The sequence below is a fragment of the Sapajus apella genome, unplaced genomic scaffold, assembly GCF_009761245.1.
Source record: "Sapajus apella isolate SASKATOON/1434 unplaced genomic scaffold, GSC_monkey_1.0 scaffold15, whole genome shotgun sequence".
Classification (NCBI taxonomy): domain Eukaryota; kingdom Metazoa; phylum Chordata; class Mammalia; order Primates; family Cebidae; genus Sapajus; species Sapajus apella.
The window spans coordinates 28749606-28773108 of NW_022436955.1; the positions used below are offsets into that span (position 1 = coordinate 28749606).

At 56.6% G+C, this 23503-nt stretch overlaps 1 protein-coding gene across 3 annotated transcripts in view; it reads left to right on the forward strand.

Annotated features, from left to right (window-relative positions):
* Positions 1–23503, forward strand: part of GSE1 (Gse1 coiled-coil protein) — a 498642-nt gene that overhangs the window by 168074 nt on the left and 307065 nt on the right. For all 3 annotated transcript variants that reach the window (XM_032284598.1, XM_032284599.1, XM_032284600.1), the window contains exon 2: positions 19061–19241. In XM_032284598.1, the coding sequence (XP_032140489.1) occupies positions 19061–19241 (181 nt within the window). The remainder of the gene's footprint in view (positions 1–19060; positions 19242–23503) is intronic.

Below are 23503 nucleotides of genomic sequence, written 5' to 3' on the forward strand. Positions count from 1 at the left end.
CCCACCTTCGAGCTTTGGGGGTGCTGGGAACACCCCTGGACTCTCCCTCACCTCTGGAACAAGGGGGTAGACACACAGAGGCCCCACCTTCCCTGCGCTGGGCCTGTGGGTGCCGGCCCTGCTTGTCCCATTCCGCACCTCTCCACCTCCTCGGGCGCTGGTGGCTGTTGCTCCTTTTCATAGTGACCGAAAGCAAACCCAGGGTCTGAACAAGGGTCTGCAGAATGGCCGAGCACCATGGTGTGCGGTTTCCTGCTGCCCCAGATGAGCGCGAGGGGCCCTGGCTGTATCAGGGACACCCACTTCCTGACCGCCTGCCCCGCTCTGCCTGTAGCCCTGGGCCTGGGCGGGCTGCCTGGGCATGGTCACCCGCTTCGTCCTCCTTTCTGATTGCCGCACTGCAGATCCTCCCCCTCGGTGTCTCCAGATGCACCTTTTCTGTATCTTGCCGTCACCTCTGGGTGCGTTCAGCCACTGAACCTTGTTCCCGTGATGGGGCCACCCTGAGTGCCCTCCTGACCTTCCGGGCTGTTCTCAGTGGTAGATGTGCCCCGAAGTTAGCAGTGCAGGCTGAGGATGATGGCGTCTGGGTGCAGAGCTGGCTCTGTGTGACCTGAGGCAGCTGACTTACCCCTCCCTGCCTCAGTCTCCACCTCTATCAAATGGGCATATAATGATAGAACCTGTCACAGGCGTGTGTGGATCAAGCCAGTAAGAGTTGCAGAGTGCTTGAACAGGGCATGGCATATGTGGTTAAATTAAAATTAAATAACTTAAATGACATTAAATAATTAAGGGGTTACCGTGAGGGAAAATAAAATCTGCTAGGTTTTATCCAGCAGCTCCCAAAGGCCAGGTAGGAGTCTAACTGTGTCTACCGTGGGTCACTTTTCTTCCCCTGTGAGATAGGTACTGTCATTGTGACCATTTTACAGATGACGGGGCTGGGGCCCAGAGAGGCTTAGCCACTTCCCCGCGGCCACACAGCCCAGAGTAACGGAGTCAGTGCGTGAAGGAGGGCAAGTTGTGATGGACAGGCGCTGCTTCCAGCCGCCCTACTCTCGTGACGCTGCTGAGGACACTGAGCGCGTGCCTGCAGAGCTCGGCCTGGCACGCGGCGGGCAGAATCACAGGGCGTCTCATCCCAAGAGCATTGCTGGTTTCAGCTCTGGGGTGGGTGTTTAGGCAGAGTCTCAGCTGCTCTTGTAACCACTCCTTGACTGTCACAGGCAGGTCGATGCCCCCAATTCTGCTCTCTTCCCCTGAACTGTCGCCGTCACCTGGGAGGGAGGACACTGGGTCTGACGTCATTTCCCTCTCCACACAGCCAGGCCAGTAGCCAGGCCCATAGTAATTCTAGTGCTATTTTACGTGGCTGCAAATTGGTTTTCCCCATGGCCTGTTCTGGAGTCCACCTGGCGTGGATGCCAAGCTGGCTGACCCGAGATTCCCAGCCGGGGACGTCTTTTACCTCCCGTGGAGGTGGTACATTTGTCTTTGCCCAGAGCCCTGCAGGCATCCGCTCACTGCCTCCTCACTGGGGCTCTGCTCACTCAGGCCAAGATTTCTCTGGACAAACGGCCATGGCGCCGACAGGGCCCTGGCACCCCTCTGCCTGCATGCTGCGCCCTTTCTAGAAGCTTCTGCCTTTTATTTCCCACGCTTCCTTTTCCCCTTCCCACCCCAACTGGGACTCACTTCAGTCAATTACTCCCTTCAGATCTTTTCAGGGAAGGCAGCAGTGAAAAGGCACTGAAATTGCTGTCTTCTCCATCTCTCACATTATTAGATTTCTTTCCGTGGACGTGCGGAAGGCGGCGGGGAGAGAGGCGGCGGGCGAGGGCTGGGGTGGGAGGCGGTTCTTTTTAATCTTTCCATTTTTCTTCTCTTTAAAAAAATGACTCTTAATCCTTTGCTGGTGAGCGTCTTAGACTCTTGAATTGTGTCTTGACGCCGGGAAACGGAGTCTGCGTTTTCATTTTCGGTGACTTTCGTGTTTGCCTGTGGCACCAGAAGGAGTGGATATACATTGTCTCCCTGTAACCTGAAACGTCAGCCACAGAAGCCAGATCTTTCCCTGTTTTGATCACCAAAAGGGATCCAGCTGAGCATGGTGGGGCGCGCCTGTGATCCCAGCTAATCAGGAGGCTGGGGCAGGAGAATCACTTGAACCCTGGAGGAGGAGGTTGCAGTGAGCCAAGATCGGGCCACTGTACTCCAGCCTGGGCAACAGAGTGAGACCCTGTTTCAAAAACAAACAAACAAAGACAACACATCGTTGCGTGAGTGTTCAGGACCAGCTCCTAACACCATTGGGCGAGGTGCGTTCCTGGCTCGGGTTTCAGAATGAACAGAGGGACTCCCTGCAGGTCAGCGGGCCGAGGGGTTTCTCCCATGTGTCAGGCTGACAGGCTCTGCAGGTGGCTGGGAGGGTGGGCTGGAGCCCCGAGCTCTCCCCTCCCAGCTCTGCCCTGGCCGTCAGTCCAGGAAGTTATGAGACCCCTCTGAGCCTCTGCACGAGTTTCCTCGTCTGGAAAATGATGATGATGATGGCGGTGTCTACCTCACGGGCTGTTGCGAGGATTAAGTGAATTAAAATACGTGGAAAGTATTTAAAATGGGGCAAAGCACAGAGCAGATGCTGCACCTGTGTTGATGATCATTTTATTGCCATTATATTTATTATTCTTCCATCCACTGAATTGAAACCTTCCTGACTGCTAAAAGTCAAGTTGTCACTGTGTGCAAGAGCATGAGAATTTTTCTTAGCTCTCTAGGGCCTCTGCTGTTGACTTTTTTTTTTCCTAAGAGACAGGGTGTTGCTCTGTCTTCCAGGTTGGAGTGCAGTGGACCTCAGCTCACTGCAGCCTTGACTTCCTGGGCTCCAGTGATCCTCCTGCCTCAGCCTCCTGATTAGCTGGGATCACAGGCATGTACCACCATGGCCAGCTAATTTTTAAAATTTTTGTAGAGACCTGGTGCGGTGGGTCATGCCTATAATCCCAGTAATTTGGGAGGCCGAGTCGGGTGGATCACTTGAGGTCAGGAGTTCGAGACCAGCCTGGCCAACATGGTGAAACACTGTCTCTACTAATATAAAAATTAGCTGGTCTTGGTGGTGGGGGCGTGTAATCACAGCTACACGGGAGGCTGAGGCAAGAGAATCACTTGAACCTGGGCGGCGGAGGTTGCAGTGAGCAGAGATCATGCCACTGCACTCCAGCCTGGGTGACAGAGTGAAACTGTCTCTAAATAAATAAATGAATTAAAATGAAATTTCTGAAGAGACAGGACCTTACTATGTTGCCCAGGCTGGTCTGAAACTCCTGACCCTAAGCAATCCTCCTGCCCTGGCCTCCCAAAGCGCTGGGATTGCAAGTGTGAAACACTTCACCTGGCCCGTTACTTACATGTTTTAATGCGTGAGTTTCAAAAGCATCAGGCTGTAGGGAAGAAGGCCCCTGGTGACGGCTGGGGTTAGGCCGCAGCGTTGCCTGGTAACGAGCTGATGGCCTCAGTCCCCAGGCCTTCAGGGTGCCCGGGACAGACCCTCGGTCTCTCGACAGTGAACTGGAAACTGGCAGGGAGTCTTTCTATTTCAGTGCTGCCCGCTGTCCCTGGGCAGGGATTTGTCAGAGAGCAGTGGGGTTGTGTCTGCAGGACCCGGTGGCCAGCCCTCCATCCTGTCACTGCCACCTTCCTGACACCTCTGGGCCCACCAAGCAGAAGTGACATCTCCTGAGGCTGTTTGCCGTGGCTGTCACTGTGTTTCCACGATCCTGTGACAGAAACCCTGCCCTGGCGTTAACTCACATTGTAGCCAGTGCGTCTGGACATGTGTTTTTAAAGGGTATAATTTCTATCAACTTCAATTAGAGCTATTTTTATGTTTGTCACCCTGAAGAATTTCCCTGTGCCTGAGCTGCCGTTTTTCACTGTAATACCCTTGGCAGGGGCTGGGGGAGAATTAATAGTCTAGTGATCACTTCAGCTAATGCCCTGTTGGCGCTGGAGAAACTGACTCTGCTGCGTGAGGCGCTCTGCTCCTTCACGGTCATGATGCCACGTCACCTGTGGTGGCCCACGGTTGAGCTGGGAGCCCAGGGTCTGGGCCTTGGCAGCGCCAGCAGCCCCCACTGTCATATGCTGTTGGGAGGCCTGCTGGATGAATTCCTCCGCCTTAGAGCACCTGTGGCAAGGATCTGTCTCTGTGAGATTCAGGGCACACCAGGGCCAGAGTGTGTCGTCTTCAGGCTGTGTGACCTTTGGCAGGCTGCTCAACTTCTCTGAGCCACATCTCAACAGGGAACACACTCTAAGGATTAGCTGCTCATAGCCACTAGTCTCCCCAGCCTGGGAATCAGAGGAGGCCATGGTGGGATGGGGGGAGCACTGTGCTCCACAAGTACCTAGCAAATGGGGCGTCCCTCCTGGCCCCCCGTTTTCAGCGGCACCTCCTCTCCATGCGCAAATTGCATCCTTCTCCATGCAATTTATGCATGGAGAAGGGTTGCTGCTGATAAGTGGGGGCAGCAGAGAAAGCCTGGCACAGTCCCTGAGGACAGGAGGGGGTGGTGGGCAGCAGGGAGTGGAGAGCACGGCTGTGGAGAAGGCCTGGCGGCTCAGGGGGTCAGCTGCGCTGCCGGACATGCCTCCCTCAGCCTCTCGGGAGGAAGGTGCTTCTTGATCCTGTTAAACCTGAAATCAGCAAGCAGTTCAACAAACCAAACCGTGACGCGTCCACACCGTGGGGCGCTGCTCAGCAATGGAAAGAGACAAAGCAGGGGTGCACCGGAGGGTGTGGGCGCGTCTCCAGGGGACCTGCTGAGTGGGAAGGCCGGCCCCAAAGAGCAAGCACAGTGTGAGTCCACTGACTTAACGCACTGGGGGTGACAGGGTCCTGTAGTGGAGAGCAGGTTGGTGGTTCTCAGTTCCTGCTTGTGGCGGGTCTGCAGTGATCCAGGGCCGCCCCTGTTGGAGGCGGGGGGTGGGGTGCGGGGTGACGCCATCACTGCTTGTAGCTGCAGGTGAATCTGCAAATATCTCAGCTTCCAAAGTTGGCCGGGTACAGTGGCTCGCACCTGTAATCATAGCATTTCAGGAGCTTGAAGCAGGAAGATCACTTCAAGCCAGGACTTCAAGATGAGCTTGGGCAGCATAGCCAGGCCCCATCTCTACGAAAAATGAAACAATTAGCAGGGCATGGTGGTGCACGCCCGTAGATCCAGCTACTCAGGAGGCTGAGGTGGGAGGATGCGTGAGTCCAGGAGGTTGAGGCTGCGGTGAGTTACGATCGCACCACTGCGCTCCAGCCTGGGCAACAAGTGGGACCCTGACTCAAAAAAAAGTTGGAATTTCAAAAAGGCAAAAATCAAAATGATGTCTCTTTAGCCCAGGACACTCAGCGGGCTCCCCTCTCACTGTGAATGAGAGCCACAGTCCTCCCAGGGGCCTGTGGGGACCTCCAAAATGGGACCCATTGCTTCCCTGGCTCCTCCCTGGCACCTGCTCCTTGCTCTTCCTCGGTTGCAGCCAGGCACACTCCCGTGTCAGGGCCTTTGCAGTTGCTGTTCCTGTGCCTGAAACACTGTTCCCCAGGACCATGGCTCCTTACATAACTCAGACCCGTCTCCTCCAGCAGCTGTGCTGGGGCTGCCGTGCCAGGGCCTGGGAGTATGGTTCACAGGGGTTGATGGCCTGGGGGTGCAGATCCCAGCCCCGAATCTCTCCCTGGGATGTGGCATGAATGGACGTGGGCGGGGGTGCCTCTGTCTCTGCTGGAAGGGGAGCTGGGGAGAGAGTTCGGGGGAAAGGGGGCGGGTTCTTGGCTGAGGAGGAGGCAGAGAACATTTCTGGGAGGAAGGCAGGGGGCATTTTGGAATGGGAGGGGACTCTTAGGCAGCTGGCAAGGTTTGTGAGCGGCCCACGCATTGCTTTTGCCCGGAACCCTGGGCCGAGCCCGACGCTCCCAGGATGACAGCAGCCCTTGTTTCAGGGCCGAGAGGTGCCCTTCTGAGAAGCTGCGATCGGACACCTGTGTAGGAGGCGGGCATGCGGGGCACATGGGATGAGCACAGGGAGTGTGTGAAGCGCAGGCTGCTCCCCGTCCGCCCTCCAGTGCCCAGTCCCAGAGCTTCACAGCACAGGCTCGGGCCCTGGCCGCTGGCCCCAGAGGCTGGCACTGTCACTGTTTCCATCTCACAGATGGGGGAGCCAAGGCCCAAGGAGGTGGAGTCCCTTGCCTGCAGGGATTTTGAAGCAGGCAAGGCTGAGTCTGTGCCTTCGGCCCCAACAGGATGCTGGTTCCCAGGCGGGAGAGGGAAGGGAGGGGAGGAGCCGGTGGTGTAGACGAGCTGCCTGGTGCTGCGTGTGCTTCAGAGCAAGCCGCCTGCCGCCTTCAGACAGATGCAGGTGACTCCGTGGGGGCTGCCATCGCCCTCTGCTCTGCCCTCGCCACAGCGTCTGCCGGGGCTCAGCCGTGCCCCCCCAGGCCCCGCTGCCTGATGGGTTTTGCCTGCAAGAACTCTCCTCGTGTTTGGGAGTTTGGCGTGTACCGTGCCCCACCTCCTACCCGCTCCCAAACCCCAGGCCTCGTCTCTGCTTCTAGAACAGGGACCTGTGGGCCGAGTCCGGCCGGCTGTCTGTTTTTGGACGGCCCATGAGCTAAGAAAGGCTTTCACATTTTTAAATGATTGCCAGAAACAAAACCCAAAGGAAGAATAATATTTCACCACAGATAAAAATTACATGAAAATCAGATTTTAATGTCCATAAATAAAGTTTTATTAAAACAGCCGTGCATGTTCATCTAGGCACTGTCTGAAGCTGCTTTGGTTCTGCGGTGGCAAAGCCGAGTGGTTTTGACAGACCATGCAGCCCGCAAAGCCAAAAATACCATCTGGCCTTTTAAGAAAAGGTTTGCAAACGTGCTGCTGCCTCTGGGCCATCGTGCTCCCTGTTCCTGCTTCCGGGAATACTCTTCCCCAGGTGTCTCCGTGGCTGGTGTCCTCGTTTCCTTCAGGTGTTCTCTGTTTTTTGTTTTTTGTTTTTTTTTTTCCTGTAACCAAATACCACTTGTGCCCCAATCCTTAGATCTGTTCACAAACATGCTCTCTCAGTGTGGCCCGCCTATGAAAAATGAGATCTCTACCACTGTCCATCCATCATCCACCATCGTCACTTTCCCCACCCACCACCCTTCCTCCATCCCTTCTCCTGCTGTTTGTCTTTCCGGCACTTCCTACGGACCGACAGATGAACACCTTGTTTATTCGGAGTCATGTTAGAATACTTTGTGTCTCCCCAGCCAGAATGTCAGCAGGAATTTTTGACTGTTTTGTTTGCTGCTGTATCCCAGGCACAGCACCTAGCACATAGTCAGTACTCAATAAACGTTTATTGGATGAATGGATGGATGGATGATGAACAAACGGACAGGTGGATGAGTGGATGAACAATGGCTGTGTGGGTGGATGGATAGACGAATGGATGGGCAGATTGATAGACAGTGGACAGATGGACAAATGGATGAATGGATGGATGGAAAATGGATGGGTGGATGGATGGATAGATGGATTGGCAAGTGGGCGGATGATGGGTGGATGGATGGATGATGGATGGGTGGACAGATGATGGACAGATAGATGAATAGTGGATGAGTGGATGGATGATGGATGGATGGATGATGGGCAGGTCGATGAATGGTGGATGAGTGGGTGGATGATGGATGGATGATGGACAGGTGGATGGATAATGGATGAACGGATGAATGGTGGATGGATGGATGGATGATGGGTGGGTGGGTAGATAGGAGATGAACAGGTAGATGGATGGTAGATGAGTGGATGCATGATAGGCAGGTGGATGGATAATGGATGGATGATGAATGGATAGATGATGGACAGGTGGATGGATGGATGAGTGGAAGATGGATGAGTGGTGGATGGATGATGGGTGGGTGGATGGGTAAGGACAGGTAGACGGTGGATGAGTAGATGGATGGCGGGCAGGTGGGTGGATGAGTGGATGGATGATGGGTAGGTGGATGGGTGGATGAGTGGTGGATGGATGATGGATGGATGGATGATAGGCAGGTGGATGGGTGATGGACATGTAGATGGATGGATGGTGGATGAGTGGATGGATGGTGGATGAGTGGATGGATGGTGGATAGGTGAGGGGATGCTGGACAGGTGAGTAAATGGTGGATGGATGGATGATGGGTGGGTGGCTGGCTGGGTGGGTGGATATGAGGGTGTGACAGAAATGTGGGTGAAAAGCTGAACTGAACCAAATAATGTCGCTCTTAGATGTCTAGTGAAGCTCCTGGAAACACTCGTGCCCCACCCGCCCATCCCACAGTGCGTCAGAACTTTGGTAAGGGGTTGGCAGGATAAGTGTGGTGTTTTAGGAAGGCTGCTGCCCGGTGGTGTTGGAGAGCTGTTCCTGGCAGGGCTGCACACCCAGGGTCAGCAGGAGGCTGTCTCCCTTGGAAGCAGGAGGTGAGCAGGCACAGGGCAGGCTGGGGATGGGGGAGGGTACCGCTGGGACTGGGAGGGGGTCCCTGGGAGAGACAGAATGTCAGTGGCAAGCCTGTCTGAGCTCTGCCTAGCTCCTACTGCTGGCCCCCAGGAGGAGGTTCACAGGCTGATGCCAGGGTCTCAGGACCTCCACATCTTGAGGTGCTGGCCCCTCACCCTGGCCCGGCTGGATTCCCCAGCAGCACCCAAGCACCCTGTTTCCTGACAGCCATGAGGAGGTGCTCTTGCCTCGGGAAGCAGTGAGCTCCTACCCTGTCCCAGCGTCATGAGGGATCATCAGCTGCCTCCGAGCCTGAGTGTATCCTGAGGCTCTCTGAGTGTGCTGTCAACATGGATCCCCGCTTTCTAGTGAGGCTTCTGGAAACACTGGTGCCCCACCCACCCATCCCATAGTGGGACCAGACACAGCAAGTGTGCTATCCTTCCTGACCTCAGTGACCCCATCCATATAATGGGACACACGGTTCCAGCTATCTCGTCCACCATCCATCTACCTGCCCATCATCCATCCATCTACTATTTATCTTCTGTCCGTCATCTGTCCACCCATCCATCATCATCCATCCATCCTCTACCCACCTGCTCCTGTGTCCATCCATCCACTCATCCACTGTCCGTCCATCCATCCTTCCATCATCCATCTACTATTCATCTTCTGTCCATCCTCTCTCCACCCATCCATCATCCATCCACTAGTCATCTGTCTGTCCATCATCTGTCTACCCATCCATCATCATCCATCCATCATCCACCCACCTGCCCCTCCATCTGTTCATCCACCCATCCACCGTCCATCATCCATCCATCATCCATTTGTCCATCTCCCCACTGCGTGTCCATCTGTCCAGTCATCTGTGCATCCATCCATCCAGCTTAGAGCTATGGGCGGGACCCTCAGCTCCATGTTTGCGGAGGAGGAAGCTGAGGCCAGGGACATGGCACAAAGAGGCGTTCCCTGGATTACCATCGCTCCCGCCCAGGTCCCAGCTCCTCTTGGTCACCCAGCTGCACCTGGCCTCTCTTTCTCCGCTTGAGCTTGGTCACTGCCTCTCTGGGAAATGCAGGCTCCTTTCCTTAACCCAGACAAGGTGCTCTGTGCCTGCTGCAAGAGCGTCCAGGCTGGGTGACCTTTGCCCACTTTCTGTTCACTCAGCCTCAGCTTTCCCATCTGTACATTGAGTTGGTCATTCCTGCCTGGCCTGCCTGGCGGAAGCCCGCAAGGCTCTGGGTCGTGCTTTTCTGCATGTGTCTCGTGGATTTTCCAGGGGAGTCGGGCAGCTGCAGCCAGCCACTGCCTAGCCAAACTTGAAGCCTGGGACAGATCAGAACCGCCTTTTGATTTATTCAAGCCTGGACCATGTGTCTCATTGAGCTTCTGTGGTTCCCAAGGCTGCAGGAGCCCAGCGCCTCCCTCCCTCCGGCCCCTGAGAGGCGGGGAGGGTCTGATCCCCACCCCCACTGCGGTGCCCCTGCCCGAGACGGATAACCCCCACCGGCCCTGCCACTCCCCCACCCGCCCTGCGGCTCCCCCACCGGTCCTGCCACTCCCCCACCCCAGCCGGGAGCGCTGCAGCCGGAGAGGCCCTAATTGCAGTCACAGATGTGGCAGCCACCAGCCTCTCCCGTGCGATCTGCCGTGTGGCGTGTGCTTAATTAGTCCCTGATTACTCATTTGCCGGGTGCTGTGTGTATTCCATATCTAATAACTTTCCAATTACACCCGGTCGCCAGCACACATTTAATAACCCTTTAGTTGTCTGCTTATCAGGGACTCTGCATTCGGCATCTCCAGTCTCCCCGACCCGAAGCCTTATCGTTCCCTTTATTGCGGTATTTGGAGTCCTCTGCTAGCCATTACGGAGCTATTACAGGGAATTAAGGGGCGTAAAATACTGTTTTTGGCCTCTGACGCACTAGCTCGCAGCACAGAACAAGAAATCCCATCAGGGCAGGCTGAGCACAATGTCTTCGTAGGTGGGCTTTGGTGCGGGGCCACTGCGGGTCAGGACAGTGGGAGGAGGGGCTCCCGTTGCAGGGCTGGCCTGTGTGTGTTCCCTTCTCTCCCTCCCTGGCACACAGCAGCACTTGGGATGCAACCTGCATGTCCCCAGCAGGGACGGGGGCCTCTGGTCGGCCCAGGAGGTGCTCCTGGGCTGGCTGTGCCTGCTGCCCTCCCTAGTCAACGCACACACCCTGCCAGCACCCTGGGGAAGGGACCGCCTTTCCCTCTGCCCTTGGCTTCGTGCCTGTGCTTGATTTTTCTCGGGGCGAAGAGGAGGCGACGCTGTGTTCTTTTGTGCTGTGGGGATGCTGGCATCTCTTCCCTCTCCTGCGGTTGTGTTCCTTGTCTCCTCTTCTCTGCTTCGCTCTTGAGATAAATCGGCCTCAGCCCATCAGCAAACCTCCCCTCTGCCGTTCACCAGCTGCACAGACCTGCCTGCCCCAGAGCAGAGCCTGAGTTGCTGTGTGGCTGCTAGGCATGGGGGTGCGGATCCAGGCTCTGCCCCTGCTCAGTGAGCACCTACTGTGCCCTGGGCAGTGGGTGGGGACGAGGTACTTGGCAGGGGACACAAGCTGGCCTGCATTTTTGGCTCTCACTGTGACCAGCTGGGTGACATTGGGCAGTTGACTTGACTTCCATGCCTTTGAGAAGTCAGGGGGCGTTGCTAGGATGATTTAATGGGCTGTGGATGGCAGGTGCCCAGCTGGCACCTGGCACATAGTAGGTGCTCAGGACACCCAAGGCAGGTGTTCCTAGCCCGCTTCCCGGAGACGTCAGCTCAGAACCAGAGAGCTGTGTCTCGCATGGTCTCTCCCAGTCACGCCGGCAGGTGAGTGGCAGCGTGGACTCGGGCCTTCCTGTGTTTTACTCAAGTCAGCTGTGCCGGTTTCCCAGGTGCACCTGGAGCTTGCTTGGAATGAAGAGATGATTCAGGCTGACCAGGAAGAGTGGGTAGGCTAGTTCTCCTGACATTTAACTGTTCAAAGCACGTTCCCTGGACCATGCCCCTGTGACTTCAGGGGCCCTAGACTCCAGCAGCTAGGAGGCCGCCCTGCCAGCTGGAGCCGAAACTGCCCAGAGGCCAAGGTGTGAGGGCACTGGACAGGCCCTGCCCTCACCATCTGCACCCAAGGCTAAGACGCCTTCCCCAGCACACGCCCCTTCAAGCTTTGTGGGGCCGTGGGGTCACGGTGATGCTTTGATTCTTGTTTCTGATGGTCCTGCTCTTAGTTCATGGGATCAGGTGCTTGTTGAGCACTTGCGGTGTTCCCAGTGGTTTGGCAGAATAGTTCACTTGATTTCCTCTTGGAGGTGGGCACTGTGTTGTCCCTCTTGTGTTATTTTTGAGACAGACTCTTCCTCTCTTGCCCAGGCTGGAGTGCAGCGGCGCCATGATCTCCACTCCTGCTGCCTCCAACTCCTGGGTTCAAGCGATTCTCCTGCCTCAGCCTCCCCAGCAGCTGGGATTACAGGTGCCTGCCACCACGCCCCGCTAATTATTGCATTTTTGGTAGAGGCAGGGTTTTGCCGTGTTGGCCAGGCTGGTCTTGAACTCCTGGGCTCAAGTGATCTGCCTGCCTCAGCCTCCCAAAGTGCCAGCCTCATTGTACTCAAAAGGAAATCAAGGCCTGGAGAGGTGAAGACACTCTGCTAAGATCTCCCAGCTGGGAGAGTGGCCAGGACCTGGGGCGCCAGCTGTGCCCTGCTACAGGGGAGGCCAGTAGATGGAGTCTGGCTGGGTGCCCAGGAGGGAGAGGGAGCTGACTCTGTGAACAGCCAACCAGTTCCTGCCGAAAAGGCTCCCGGAGAAGGAAATTCTGATGTCTCCGTTCAGCAGCCCCTGGGCTGCCATGCGTCCTCAAACTGGAATGCCCCTTATTATTCAAAATACAGGGTTTACACAGCTCCGTGTGAGGAACCTGGAAAACGCCGTGCCAACTTTAAAAAGAAGGCAGCGCATAAGGCCACGTATTGGATTTGTATGAAATGTCTAGAAGAGGCCAGGCCACAGAGGCAGAGACGGAGAGTGATTGCAGGGCCTGGAGGCTGGGGTTAAGAGGGGCTGCTCGTGGGGATGTGGGCTTCTTTCTTTTAGGGGTGATGACAATGTTCTGGAATGGATGGCAGCAATGGTTACACAGCTTAGAAATACGTGGACGCCATCAAATGGTACACTTTAAATGGGTGAATTGTATAGCATGTGAATTATATCTCAATAAAGCATTTAAAAGAATAGACTGGGGCCGGGTGCAGTGGCTCATACTTGTAATCCCAGCACTTTGGGAGGCCGAGGCAGGCAGATCACCTGAGGTCGGGAGTTCGAGACCAGACTGGCCAACACGGTGGAACCCGTCTCTCCTAAAAATACAAAAATTAGCTTTGTGTGGTGTTACACAACTGTGGTCCCAGCTACTTGGGAGGCTGAGGCGGGAGAATCGCCTGAACCTGGGAGGCAAAGGTTACAGTGAGCCAAGATCTCACCGGTACACTTCAGCCTGGGTAACAGAGGGAGACTCCGTCTCAAAACAAAAACAAATAAATCAGGGCTCCCAGACCTAGGGATTTCATGGACTAATAAAATTAATAAAACAAAACAGCAGAGGCAGAGGTTGCAGGGAGTGGGGATCATTGCGCCACTGCACTCCAGCCTGGACGGTGCGCGCACGCACGCACACACGTGCACACGCACACGCACGCGCACACGCGCGCGCACACAGACACACACACAGTCCTCCGCTTTGGAGCAGGCATGTGGGATCTGCCTTCCCCCACACCCTCCCCTGGGTCTACCAGGAGTCGGCTCTCTCTAGAAGCCACTCCAGCTCCCTGGAGAAAGCGAGACAATGCCAGATCCATTAGGCTATTCAGCAGTGGGCTGTGAACCCCCATTTATTTGGAAGAACCCTATTAAATTTTCCTCCTTTCGCCCTTCCCATTAACTGACAAAAGCTTTAAAGGTGGCGGCTCTGGTCCAGGAAAATTCAGACGACAATGGCGTTTTCCCAGCCTGGCCAGTCATCCGAGGCCAGGGCTGCCTGGGCCCCTTGGGCTGCTGTGCAGGCCCCCTGGAGTGGGGGACGATGACATCGCAGGCCCCGGCACAATGGTACTTTAAATCCAGACACACTGTGGGCTTGGAAGTCTTGGCCCGGTAGAGCAGGCGCAGCGCATGTGCAGGTTTCAGGGGCTGCTCTTTACTCATTAGGGGCTCTTGTTAATGTGGCCTTGGAAGAATAAGGAAGGGGGGCCCGTCGCCTCTGTTTGGTTACCTGGCTGAGAACCTTTGCCTCCACCTTCAAGATGGTGCTGAGGCCGGGTGCAGTGGCTCACGCCTGTAATCCCAGCACTTTGGGAAGCCAAGGCGATTGGAGCATCTGAGGTCGGGAGTTCAACAACATGGAGAAACCCCATCTCTACTAAATACACAAAAAATTAGCCAGATGTGGTTGTAGATGCCTGTAATCCCAGCTACTCAGGAGGCTGAGGCAGGAGAATCACTTGAATCTGGAAGGTGGAGGTTGCAGTGAGCCGAGATCAAGCCATTGCACTGCACCCTGGGCAACAAGGGCAAAACCCCATCTCAAAAAAAAAAAGATGGTTCTGAGCATGAGATAATCCATATTCACAAAACCCCGTGTGCCCTGCAGCCTTGTCTGTCCATTAATATTGACCAGGCTCCCCAAAGAGTCCAGGCCAAGCTGCTGACAAAGAAAAGGGGTGAAATCCTTTCACTCCCCACAAGAGTTACGATGCTGGGAAGAGCGAGGCCAGGGGAGGGACTGGCACCTGGTTCCCTGTGTTTCTGACGCACACAGCTCAGCAGACAGCGATGCCAGGGAACACTGATACCCAGGCCAGGCGCTGTTCCAGAACTCGAAGGACTGTATCAGTTCTCTGTGGCTGTGTAACAAAGTTTTACACAGTTAGCAGCTTAGGATAACGCGAACACGTGTTTATTATCACATAGTTCAACCAGGCCCTCTGCTCTGAGTCTCGCCAGCTGCAGATCAAGATGTTGGCCAGGGCGCGTTCTCACATGGGGGCTTGACTGGGGAGGGACCCGCCTCCACACTTAGCTGGGTTGTTGGCAGTATTTGTCTGTCTGTCTGTAGCACTGAGGGTTGCTGTGCACCCCTATACAAGTTTGTGTGCGGATGGCTGGGTGTTTTCAGTTCTCTTGGCTATGTGTCTAGGAGTGGAGTTGCTGGGTTGCAGGGTGACCCTATGTTAGGCCATCTGATGGACTGCCAGGCTGTTTTCCAAAGCAACTGCATCCGTTTATGTTCCCATCAAGAGTGTAGGAGGGTTTGCACAGTGTTTTCACATTTTGGGGATTAGTTGCTGACATTTCATCATCAGGAGAGTTCAACTTTAAAAAACAGATTCCCAAATTCAGAAGTGGTGGCATGCACCTACCGTCCCAACTCCCAGGGAAGCTGAGGCAGGAGGATGGCTGGAGTCCAGGAATTCAAGGCGGGCCTGGGCGACACCGAAAGACCCTGTCTCTTAATGAAAACACCTTAAAAAAGAGGATTCCCAGATTCTCCCTGAAAACTCAGAAGATCTGGCAAGACAGGGCTCAGTTCCATCCGTGTGATACCTGCTGACCCTGGGAAGGGCCGTGGCTGTGTCCCTGCAGTCTCATCCACTCGGTGCCCTTGCGGAGACTTCCCCCCCGGCCCCTGCGGGGATGTGTGTTTCAACCTCTTGTCCTCAGCTACAAGCCCCTTGAGGAAGACGGGAGCCCCGTCCAGGCCACCTGTGCCGGAAGCCCACTGCCCGGTAGGCTGGTGTCGGCTGCTCAGTCTCATGTGCATTCCTGCCTCTGGCGCCCTGTGCAGGCTGCTGCCTCCCACACCTGGAATGCCGTGGCTCCTGTTCCCACTCCCTTTCAAATCCTGCTGCTCCTGAAGGCCCAGGTCACATTCCAGCTGCTCCGGGAAGCCTGTGTGGATTTACTTCCCCAGCCTGGGGCCCCTCCCACTCTAAGCTCCTGCAGGACTTGTCATGTGCGCTCCCGTCTCCCCCAGTGCTGTCCCTCTGCCATCTTCTGTTCTCTCCTTAAACGCTGTGTCCTCCAGTTGCTCTGTAAGCTGTCTAAGGTTACAGACAACTGCTTGGGGCCAAATCTCTCTCTCCAGTTACTGTGTGAGCTCAGACCACTTCGTTTGTCTCTTCCTGCCTCCATGCCTTTTTGGAAGGATAAACTATCGTATAAAGCTAGTCGGTATAAAGCCCTAGATCAGTGCCTGGCACATAGTAGGTGCTCAGTGAAAGGGTTGTTTTCTCACTTGTTCCAGTGCTGAGCTGAGTGAAGCATGAGCCTCACCACAGCCATGCTGGCTGACTTGTCCTTCCACTCACTGCCCTGCTTCTGGGAGCCATCTCCAGCCCAAGTGGGGCCTCTCAGCTTCTCCTTCCAGCAGAACCCTGGCCCGGCAGCTGCAGGAGGAACCAGGAGGTGGGCAGGGGTCGAGACTGGGCATGACATGGCCCTTCCCTGCTCCCCTCCAGCTCATTCCCTGGGGACTTGAACACTAATTCGGCCCAGTTTGACTGGGTGCTGCCTCGTAAGCCCTCCCCGGCAGCAGGAGCCTCTGGGGCTGGCTGGAGCTGCCATCTGTGCCCTGTCGTAGACACAGCAGCCCCAAGCCTGTCTGTCTTTAGCATCACCCTGCAGCGTTTCCCGAGACGACTCAGGGCAAGGCTGCAGGAGTGACCCCGTTCCCACAGGGTGGGAACCACCTCGCTACGGGCCCCAAGGTCCCTGCGTGCTGATGGGCCGACCCCAGGTTCTGAGTGAGTGGTTGAATGAATAAAGTCAGCCGCCGCCTCCTGGCTCCAGCCTAAGCCGCCAGCAGGCCTGTGGGATTTGTGGGGGCTGTGGTCTGGCCAGTGTCACCATATGGATCCCATAAATTAAAGCGTTCCCAGAAACAAATGGTAAATTTCTATGTCCCCCGCCTGTGGGGCTGGTGCCGCCTGTGCTCGCACGGGGAGTTCTGAGGCCTCCGTCTCACTTAGGCACTTGGGTTTTTATAGCACTAATCCCTAAAAGAAAAAAAAACTAGATCAACAGAAAGTTGCTTTTCCACAACCCCACCATCCCCAGAGCTACTCGCTGGGAAGTGGAGGGTCACCACAGCTGGTGCCTCCATGACCGGGTAGTGCAGTTGGTTGTTGCATAGCTCGCCACCTCTGAAGCCCCGGGCCTGGACTGACCCTGCCTGTGACCTCGGGCTCCTGCCAACCCTCCCTGGAAAGGGGATGGGTCAACTAGAGCAGCCTGTCACGGTGACAGGGTGACAGGGAGCAGCCGCTGACAGCCAGGGCTGAGGGTGGGGAGCAGGGAGCCCTTTCCTGGAGACAGACTTGCTCTGTGGGATGATGAGAAAGTTCTAGAAGTGGATGGTGGTGACGGTAGCACAGTATTGGGGATGTCCTCAGTGCCACTGAACTGCACACTTAGAATATGGTAAATTCTGTGTTAGGCATGTTTTATGACAGTTTTAAAGACTATGAAAAAGGGGCCGGGCGCGGTGGCTCTGCCTGTAATCCCAGCACTGGGGGAGGCTGAGGCCGGCTCATCACCTGAGGTCAGGAGTTCGAAACCAGCCTGGCCAACGTGGTGCAACCCCATCTCTACTAAAAAAACAAAAAATTGCGCCGGGCGTGGTGGCTCAAGCCTGTAATCCCAGCACTTTGGGAGGCCGAGGCGGGTGGATCACGAGGTCAAGAGATCGAGACCATCCTGGTCAACATGGTGAAACCCCGTCTCTACTAAAAATACAAAACATTAGCTGGGCATGGTGGCGCGTGCCTGTAATCCCAGCTACTCAGGAGGCCGAGGCAGGAGAATTGCCTGAACCCAGGAGGCGGAGGTTGCGGTGAGCCGAGATCGCGCCATTGCACTCCAGCCTGGGTAACAAGGGCGAAACTCCGTCTCAAACAAACAAACAAACAAAAAAAAAACAACAAAAAATTGACCGGGTGTGGTGGCTCACGCCTGTAATCCTAGGTACTCGGGAGACTGAGGCAGGGGAATCACTCGCGCCCAGGAGGCAGAGGCTGCAGTGAGCTGAGATCACACCACCCCACTCCAGCCTGGGTGACAGAGCGAGACTCCATCCCAAAAAATTAAAAATAAAATAAACAATAAAGATGACAAAAAAGTGAGGGCTCTGGGGATGGGATGACCGCGCTGCAGTGTGGCCTGGAGATGAGCCATGTTAATCCTTGTAGTCACAACCGGCCCTTGGCTATTCCAGGTTCCGTGCGGCGCGGGGGACAGGTCAGCCCTTAGCAGTGGGCAGCTGGTGTCACCATCGCCGTCCCCGTAGTCGTCATCATGGTGGTTCTTGCTCCCCTCAGGCCTGGAGAGCCCAGGTGCACACAGCAGCATGGAGGGACGTGTGCCATTCCCGCAAGAGCGCCCCAGCCCCGGGGCGGCACCCTTGCAGTCCTGGCTGTCACACGGGGCAGCTTTCTTGGCAGAAGACAGGACCTGGGGAGGAACACAGCTGTGAGTGGTCAGTGGCCAGTGCTGTCTGGTCCCAGAGGTTCCCGCCACTTCTGTGCTCCCCTCAGGGACCTAAAAGAGATATCTGAGTTCGAAGCCATAGGTGAGACTCTGGCCAGCTTATGGTGTAGAGCTGGCCACCACCAGGACGTGCAGCAAACCAGGTGCCACCCTGCCAGTTCTCCAGCAAGAATCCAAGATATCACAATCACAGCCTTCCCGTGTCCGTTTTTTAAGTTTACGTATTTATTTTTGTAAAGACGGGGTCTCCCTTTGTTGCCCAGGCTGGTCTGGAACTCTTGGGCTCAAGCCACCCTCCTACCTCAGCCTCCCAAAGTGCTGGGGTTACAGGCGGCAGCCACCGCGCCTGGCCCTGTATCCATTTGGTCACGTGGTAATCGAGGCGCTCCAGTTGCTGAGAGAGATGAGGGGCCTGCGTGCTGCTCCCTGCTGGTAATCACAGCTCAGGATGGCACCAGGTGCCTGGCGGCCCAGTCTGAAAGAGAGCATTCCTTGGGGGCACCTTCCCCTGATTTGCAGGGTGCAGCTGAGATGGTTTGCCTAGCTCTCTGAGCCAAATGCCAAGTCCTCGGGGCTGCCTGGGCAAGTACCACAGAATAAACCTTGCCCCCACCACCGCCAGGGGACCGGACAAGGGCAGACTTCGGGGCTCAGCCTCAGGTTTCCTCTTAGATGCTCTGGGCTCCCTGCAGTGCTGGCCAGCTGCTGCGAGGTCTTGAGAAGCTCCCGTTTTGGATGGTCAAGCAGACAGTGCTGTGTGGTCGGGACCCTGGCAGCAGGGGTCCAGCCTGGTGTCCCCTAGGTTGGGCTTGCTGGGCGAGGAAGACATTGGCACTGGCCTTACGGAGGACCTGCTCTGCCGTTGCCCACAGCCAGCCAATCTGAGTTCCTGATGGCCAAGGTCAGGCCATCGCTGGGGAGGAATGGCACCCACAGCCAGAGAGCCTGGGCTCACCGTGTCCACCTCTTCCCTTTCAGGCTGTTTCTGGATCTCTGGAAGCATCTATAGCCGCTCACCCTCCCACCCGGGAGTCTGAGCCCCGGCCGGGTGCCCCTGCGGAGACCCTGCCCAGAGGCCCCAGGATGGTCCAGGAGCTGAGGCCAGCACCATGTCTGCAGAGCAGCCGGGAGGAGGACGGACCAGACCTCACCGGCGCAGGTAGGCGCCGGCTCTTTCTGTGTCTCTGGTTCTGGGCTGGGAAAGGGTTGTCCCGGCAGGGATGGGGGCTCCCAGAGCTGAGTTCAGACCCATTCTGCCTCGTGTTCTTGACATCCTAGGAGAGAGACTGGGTGCTGGCTGGGCCTCCCTCGCTGGATGTGGGTTTTCTTTTCCATACTCCTTAGGGTTCCAGAATCCTGGTTTAATCCACGTCCCTGGTTCTCGATCCCCTCACCTGCCAGCCTCCCGTACCGCCTTTGTGGTGTTTCTTTTCCTATATAACTCTCTTGTCTTCATTCATTCATTCATTTGAAAAAATGATATCATGGTTATTCTTGAGCCCAGAAGGGGTCGTTTCTGGGTTTTCGCGGAGGTCAACGTGCTGTGTCCTGGGTGCATATGTGTGGTTCTCTTGGGCTGGGGCACCGGGAACCAGGCGGCTTTGTGCGCAGTGTGGGGCGGGGGGGCGGGGTGCCACCGCCGTCTTCTTGCTCCCACTCCCACCAGCCACAGACACGCTGCGGACAACACCCCCCACCCTAGGCATCCTCAGGCACCTCCTGAGGGCTTTTGCACGGTGCTTCCCTGAGGCCAGGTGAGGCTGTGCCCTCCTTGGTGTGGACCCCCAAGGCTTTGACTGCTGGCCTTGGGACCTGGGCCAGTTCAGACCCTTTGGCTGGGCTTGGACACGCGATCATATCTCTGTTGCGTTTTTATGGCTCTGTCCTGAAGCCATCCCTTAGGTCGTATGTCCATCAGCAAGACCCTCCAGAGGGAGCTGTGGTCAAGGCTCTGCCCTGCCCCCATCACTGCTCCTAGAGCAGGGAGACTGGAGACCCCCAGCCCAGCCCACCCCAGAGCCAACCACAGTGAGGACATGGGCCCAAAGCACCCGTGTTATTGGGCCAAGCTGGGGAGGAGATGGACAGACGGGGACTGCTGGGGACCCATCCCCCTAGCCCTGGACTTTGATCTGGGACTTCCGTCTGCAGGACAACCCCAGTGCCGGCCTCTTTCTCTTGGTGTGGTAGGCTCCAAGGCGGGGGAGGGGGTGTCCAGAGGCTTTAGGGACTCTGAGCCCTTGGAAGGGTGTCCAGACACTGGCAGATGAGGACAGGGTGGCCAGGCAACAAAGCAGGCCAGGCAGGGACTGCTACCCCAACTCTGTCCCCCGAATGCTGGCACTGGCTTTACTGAGGACCTGCCCTGCCACTGTCCCGAGCCAGCTCGTCACAGTTCCCAATCACAAAGGCCAGGCCTTTGTCGGGGAGGGATGGCTAAGAGCCTTGGACAAGTGAGTTCCCTGGTTTGTGCCTCAGTTTCCCCATTTGGGAAATGGGAGGACAGCTAACAGGAGTGCATGGCTCACGGGGCAGGTATGGCGGTTAACTCAACCAGGACCCGAGCATATTCGTGACAGGCCTTGGCTCCCTCAGCGTTCAGGTTGCTGGCTGGGCCAGTGAGTTAGGATTTCTTTGTGATTTCTGATGCTCAGCTCTGGGTGGCAGCCCAGGCTGGGCCCATACCCGCCTGTCACTCAGGGCATCCTCAGGGGAGACTCAGGCAGAGGAGGACGCTGGCGTTCCCTGTGGCTGGGGCAGGCTGGGTGCCCCCATTTGCTGATGCGTCCTCCTCGGCCTGGGGCTCACGGGCCAGTGGAAGGCTCCCAGGAGGAGGCAGCCTGCCTGGTTCTCACCGTTTCTCTCCCACTGCTTTGGGCCCCAGGAGAGCCCCAGGAAACCAGAGCCCACCGGAGCAACACAAGGCCCAGACGGACTCTTAGGCAGTGTTTGGCTGTGATTTGGGGAGCAGGCCCACCCACTTCTTATCTGAGGGACTTTGGCAAATTAATGAGTCATCCAGAGCCTCTGTCCTCACGTCTGTAAGAGGGAGCCGTCAGAGGAGGTCTTGGTAGAGCTTTCGTGGCAACTGCGTGAGCTGGTGCTTGCAAGATGCTTAAAGAGGGCTGGGCATCAAGGAAGGACTGAGTCTGCCTCCCCCCGTGCGTGTCGGGACACACGTCCTCTTCCTTCAGTGAAACAGCATCCCGTAGGTCAGAGAGGCTGAGCAATCTGCCTCCACTCACACAGCAGTGAGCCAGGGGGATGGGGCTTGAACCTTGAAGTCTGCCTTTTCACCTAACGCGCCCCGCCCTTGTGCACCAGGCTGCTTCCCTGAGTGCTGGGAGGCTGAGGAGTTCGAGACCAGCCTGGCAGCCTCCAGGCGAAGCTCTGTCTCTACAAAAAATACAAAAATTAGCCTGGCATGGTGGCATGCACCTGTCGTCCCAGCTACTTGGGTGGCTGAGATGGGTGGATCACTCGTGCCCAGGAGGCTGAGGCAGCAGTGAGCCATGATAATACCACCCCAGCCTAGGCAACAGAGCAAGACTTTGTCTCAAAAAGTTTTTTAATTTAAAAAAATGTTTAAAAATAATGAATTCAGGAATTTTCAGGGTGACATGTTCAAAAGGAGTCCTTTTTGGAGACCTTTGGGAATGGGGCTGGTCACTCCTGAGTTCCTGGTCCCGGTGGCTGCCGGGTCCCTGGAGAGAACCTTGTCTCATCAGCAGGTCCTTGCTGCCACTCACTGAGTACTAGCAGGGGACAGTGGGGGACTCCTGAGTGTCTGAGAGAGCCAAGAAGGGTGCAGAGGTTATGGGGTACCCCCATGAATGTCCCTGCAACAAGGGCTGATCTGGGAAGCCAGGAGCCCCTGCCCTGCGGCCGGGTGGGGGCTTGAACCTGCATCTGACAGCTGCTCCCTGTCAGGCTGCAGCCTGAGCCCCGCCGGCTCCCCAGCCAGAGACCCACCAGGAGCGTGTCCCACAGTCAGGCCCCGCCTGGGCAGCCACTGCTGCTCAGAAACGTGACAGTGACTAATGGTTTATTACACACCTGCCACCTCTCATCTGGCAGGCGGGCGGGCGCTGTCTCCCGGGCCCAGCTGTGCACCGCCAGCTGGGCGGCGGGGCGGGCGCAGGGGGAGGGGGCACGTCCAGACACGCAGACTCATGAGACAGACACAGCCGCGGTGCACACACACAAACACACACAGAGGAAAGCAGGCACGCGAAGACAGCCCACAGACACAGCATAGGCATGGGTGCATGCATAGACCACACGCCCGCACAGATAGGCAGACACACACACACACACACACACACAGCGGACACACACACACACACACACACCCCTGCCGAGGTTTTTCCCAGGCACATGGTATGCACATGGATACTCACAGGCACAGGGCCACATGCAGACAGACACAGACCCTGTCCACACCACACACACCACACACAGCCACACATCCAGAAGCCAGACCTGCTCCCACAGGTGGGTACATGCACAGCCTCACACACACACATGCAGTACACACATGGATACATGCACAGACTCCCTCACACGCACACACACACACACGCGCAGGTGCAGAGACACAGAGACACACAGAGACAGGCATAGCCCCCCACGGACACAGATGTGCACGGGCATCAGGACCCTCTGACACACACATATAAGCACACACTGCACACACACACACAGGACGTACATTCCAAATGCCCATTCCCACACGGTCTCCCTCTTTCCAGACCACGGCCCCAGGGGCACCGAGCCCTCCCTGCCCTCTGTGTCTCTGGCCCCCAGCCATGGTGGCCCCACCCTGGCACTGGCTTGGGCAGGGGCCTTTACCAGCGGTGGGGGTGGCAGGGCAGGTGGAGGGACTGTAACCGCCCGGGCAGCTCATTGCTGACTCCTATTTCCCTGGAAATGCCTTGTATGTGTGGACAGCGGCTTTTGCCAGGGAAAGGAAGCAGGAACAGGAGGAACCGCTGTGCCAAGCTGGGGCCTGGGCCGAGTCCCCCAGGGACACGCGTGGCCGACAGCTGCCTTGGCCTCTCCCAGAGGCAGGGGTTGTGCATGCTGTGGAAGGCTGCGATGAGTTTGGATAGCACTGGGTCCCCCACCCCAGGCTTCCAGGCCAGCCCACATAGCTCATTAGACTCACGTAACTACGGCTGGATGGGGCTGCCGCCCTGTCCAGAGTGGGGCCACTCCCTGGCCTGGCTCTCAGCATGTGGGCAGCTTTGGTCCTCAGGTGTTACATTCAAAGTGCCCATCTGGGAGGTCGCCACTTGCTGGCTTCGGGGAGCACAGCTCCACGGCTGGGGACCCTGCCCTCCTGTGAAGACGTGGGGACCCCTGGGGCTGGATTCCTCTGGCAGGCAAGGGCCAAAGGGACTAACCAGGCGTCTCCAGCTG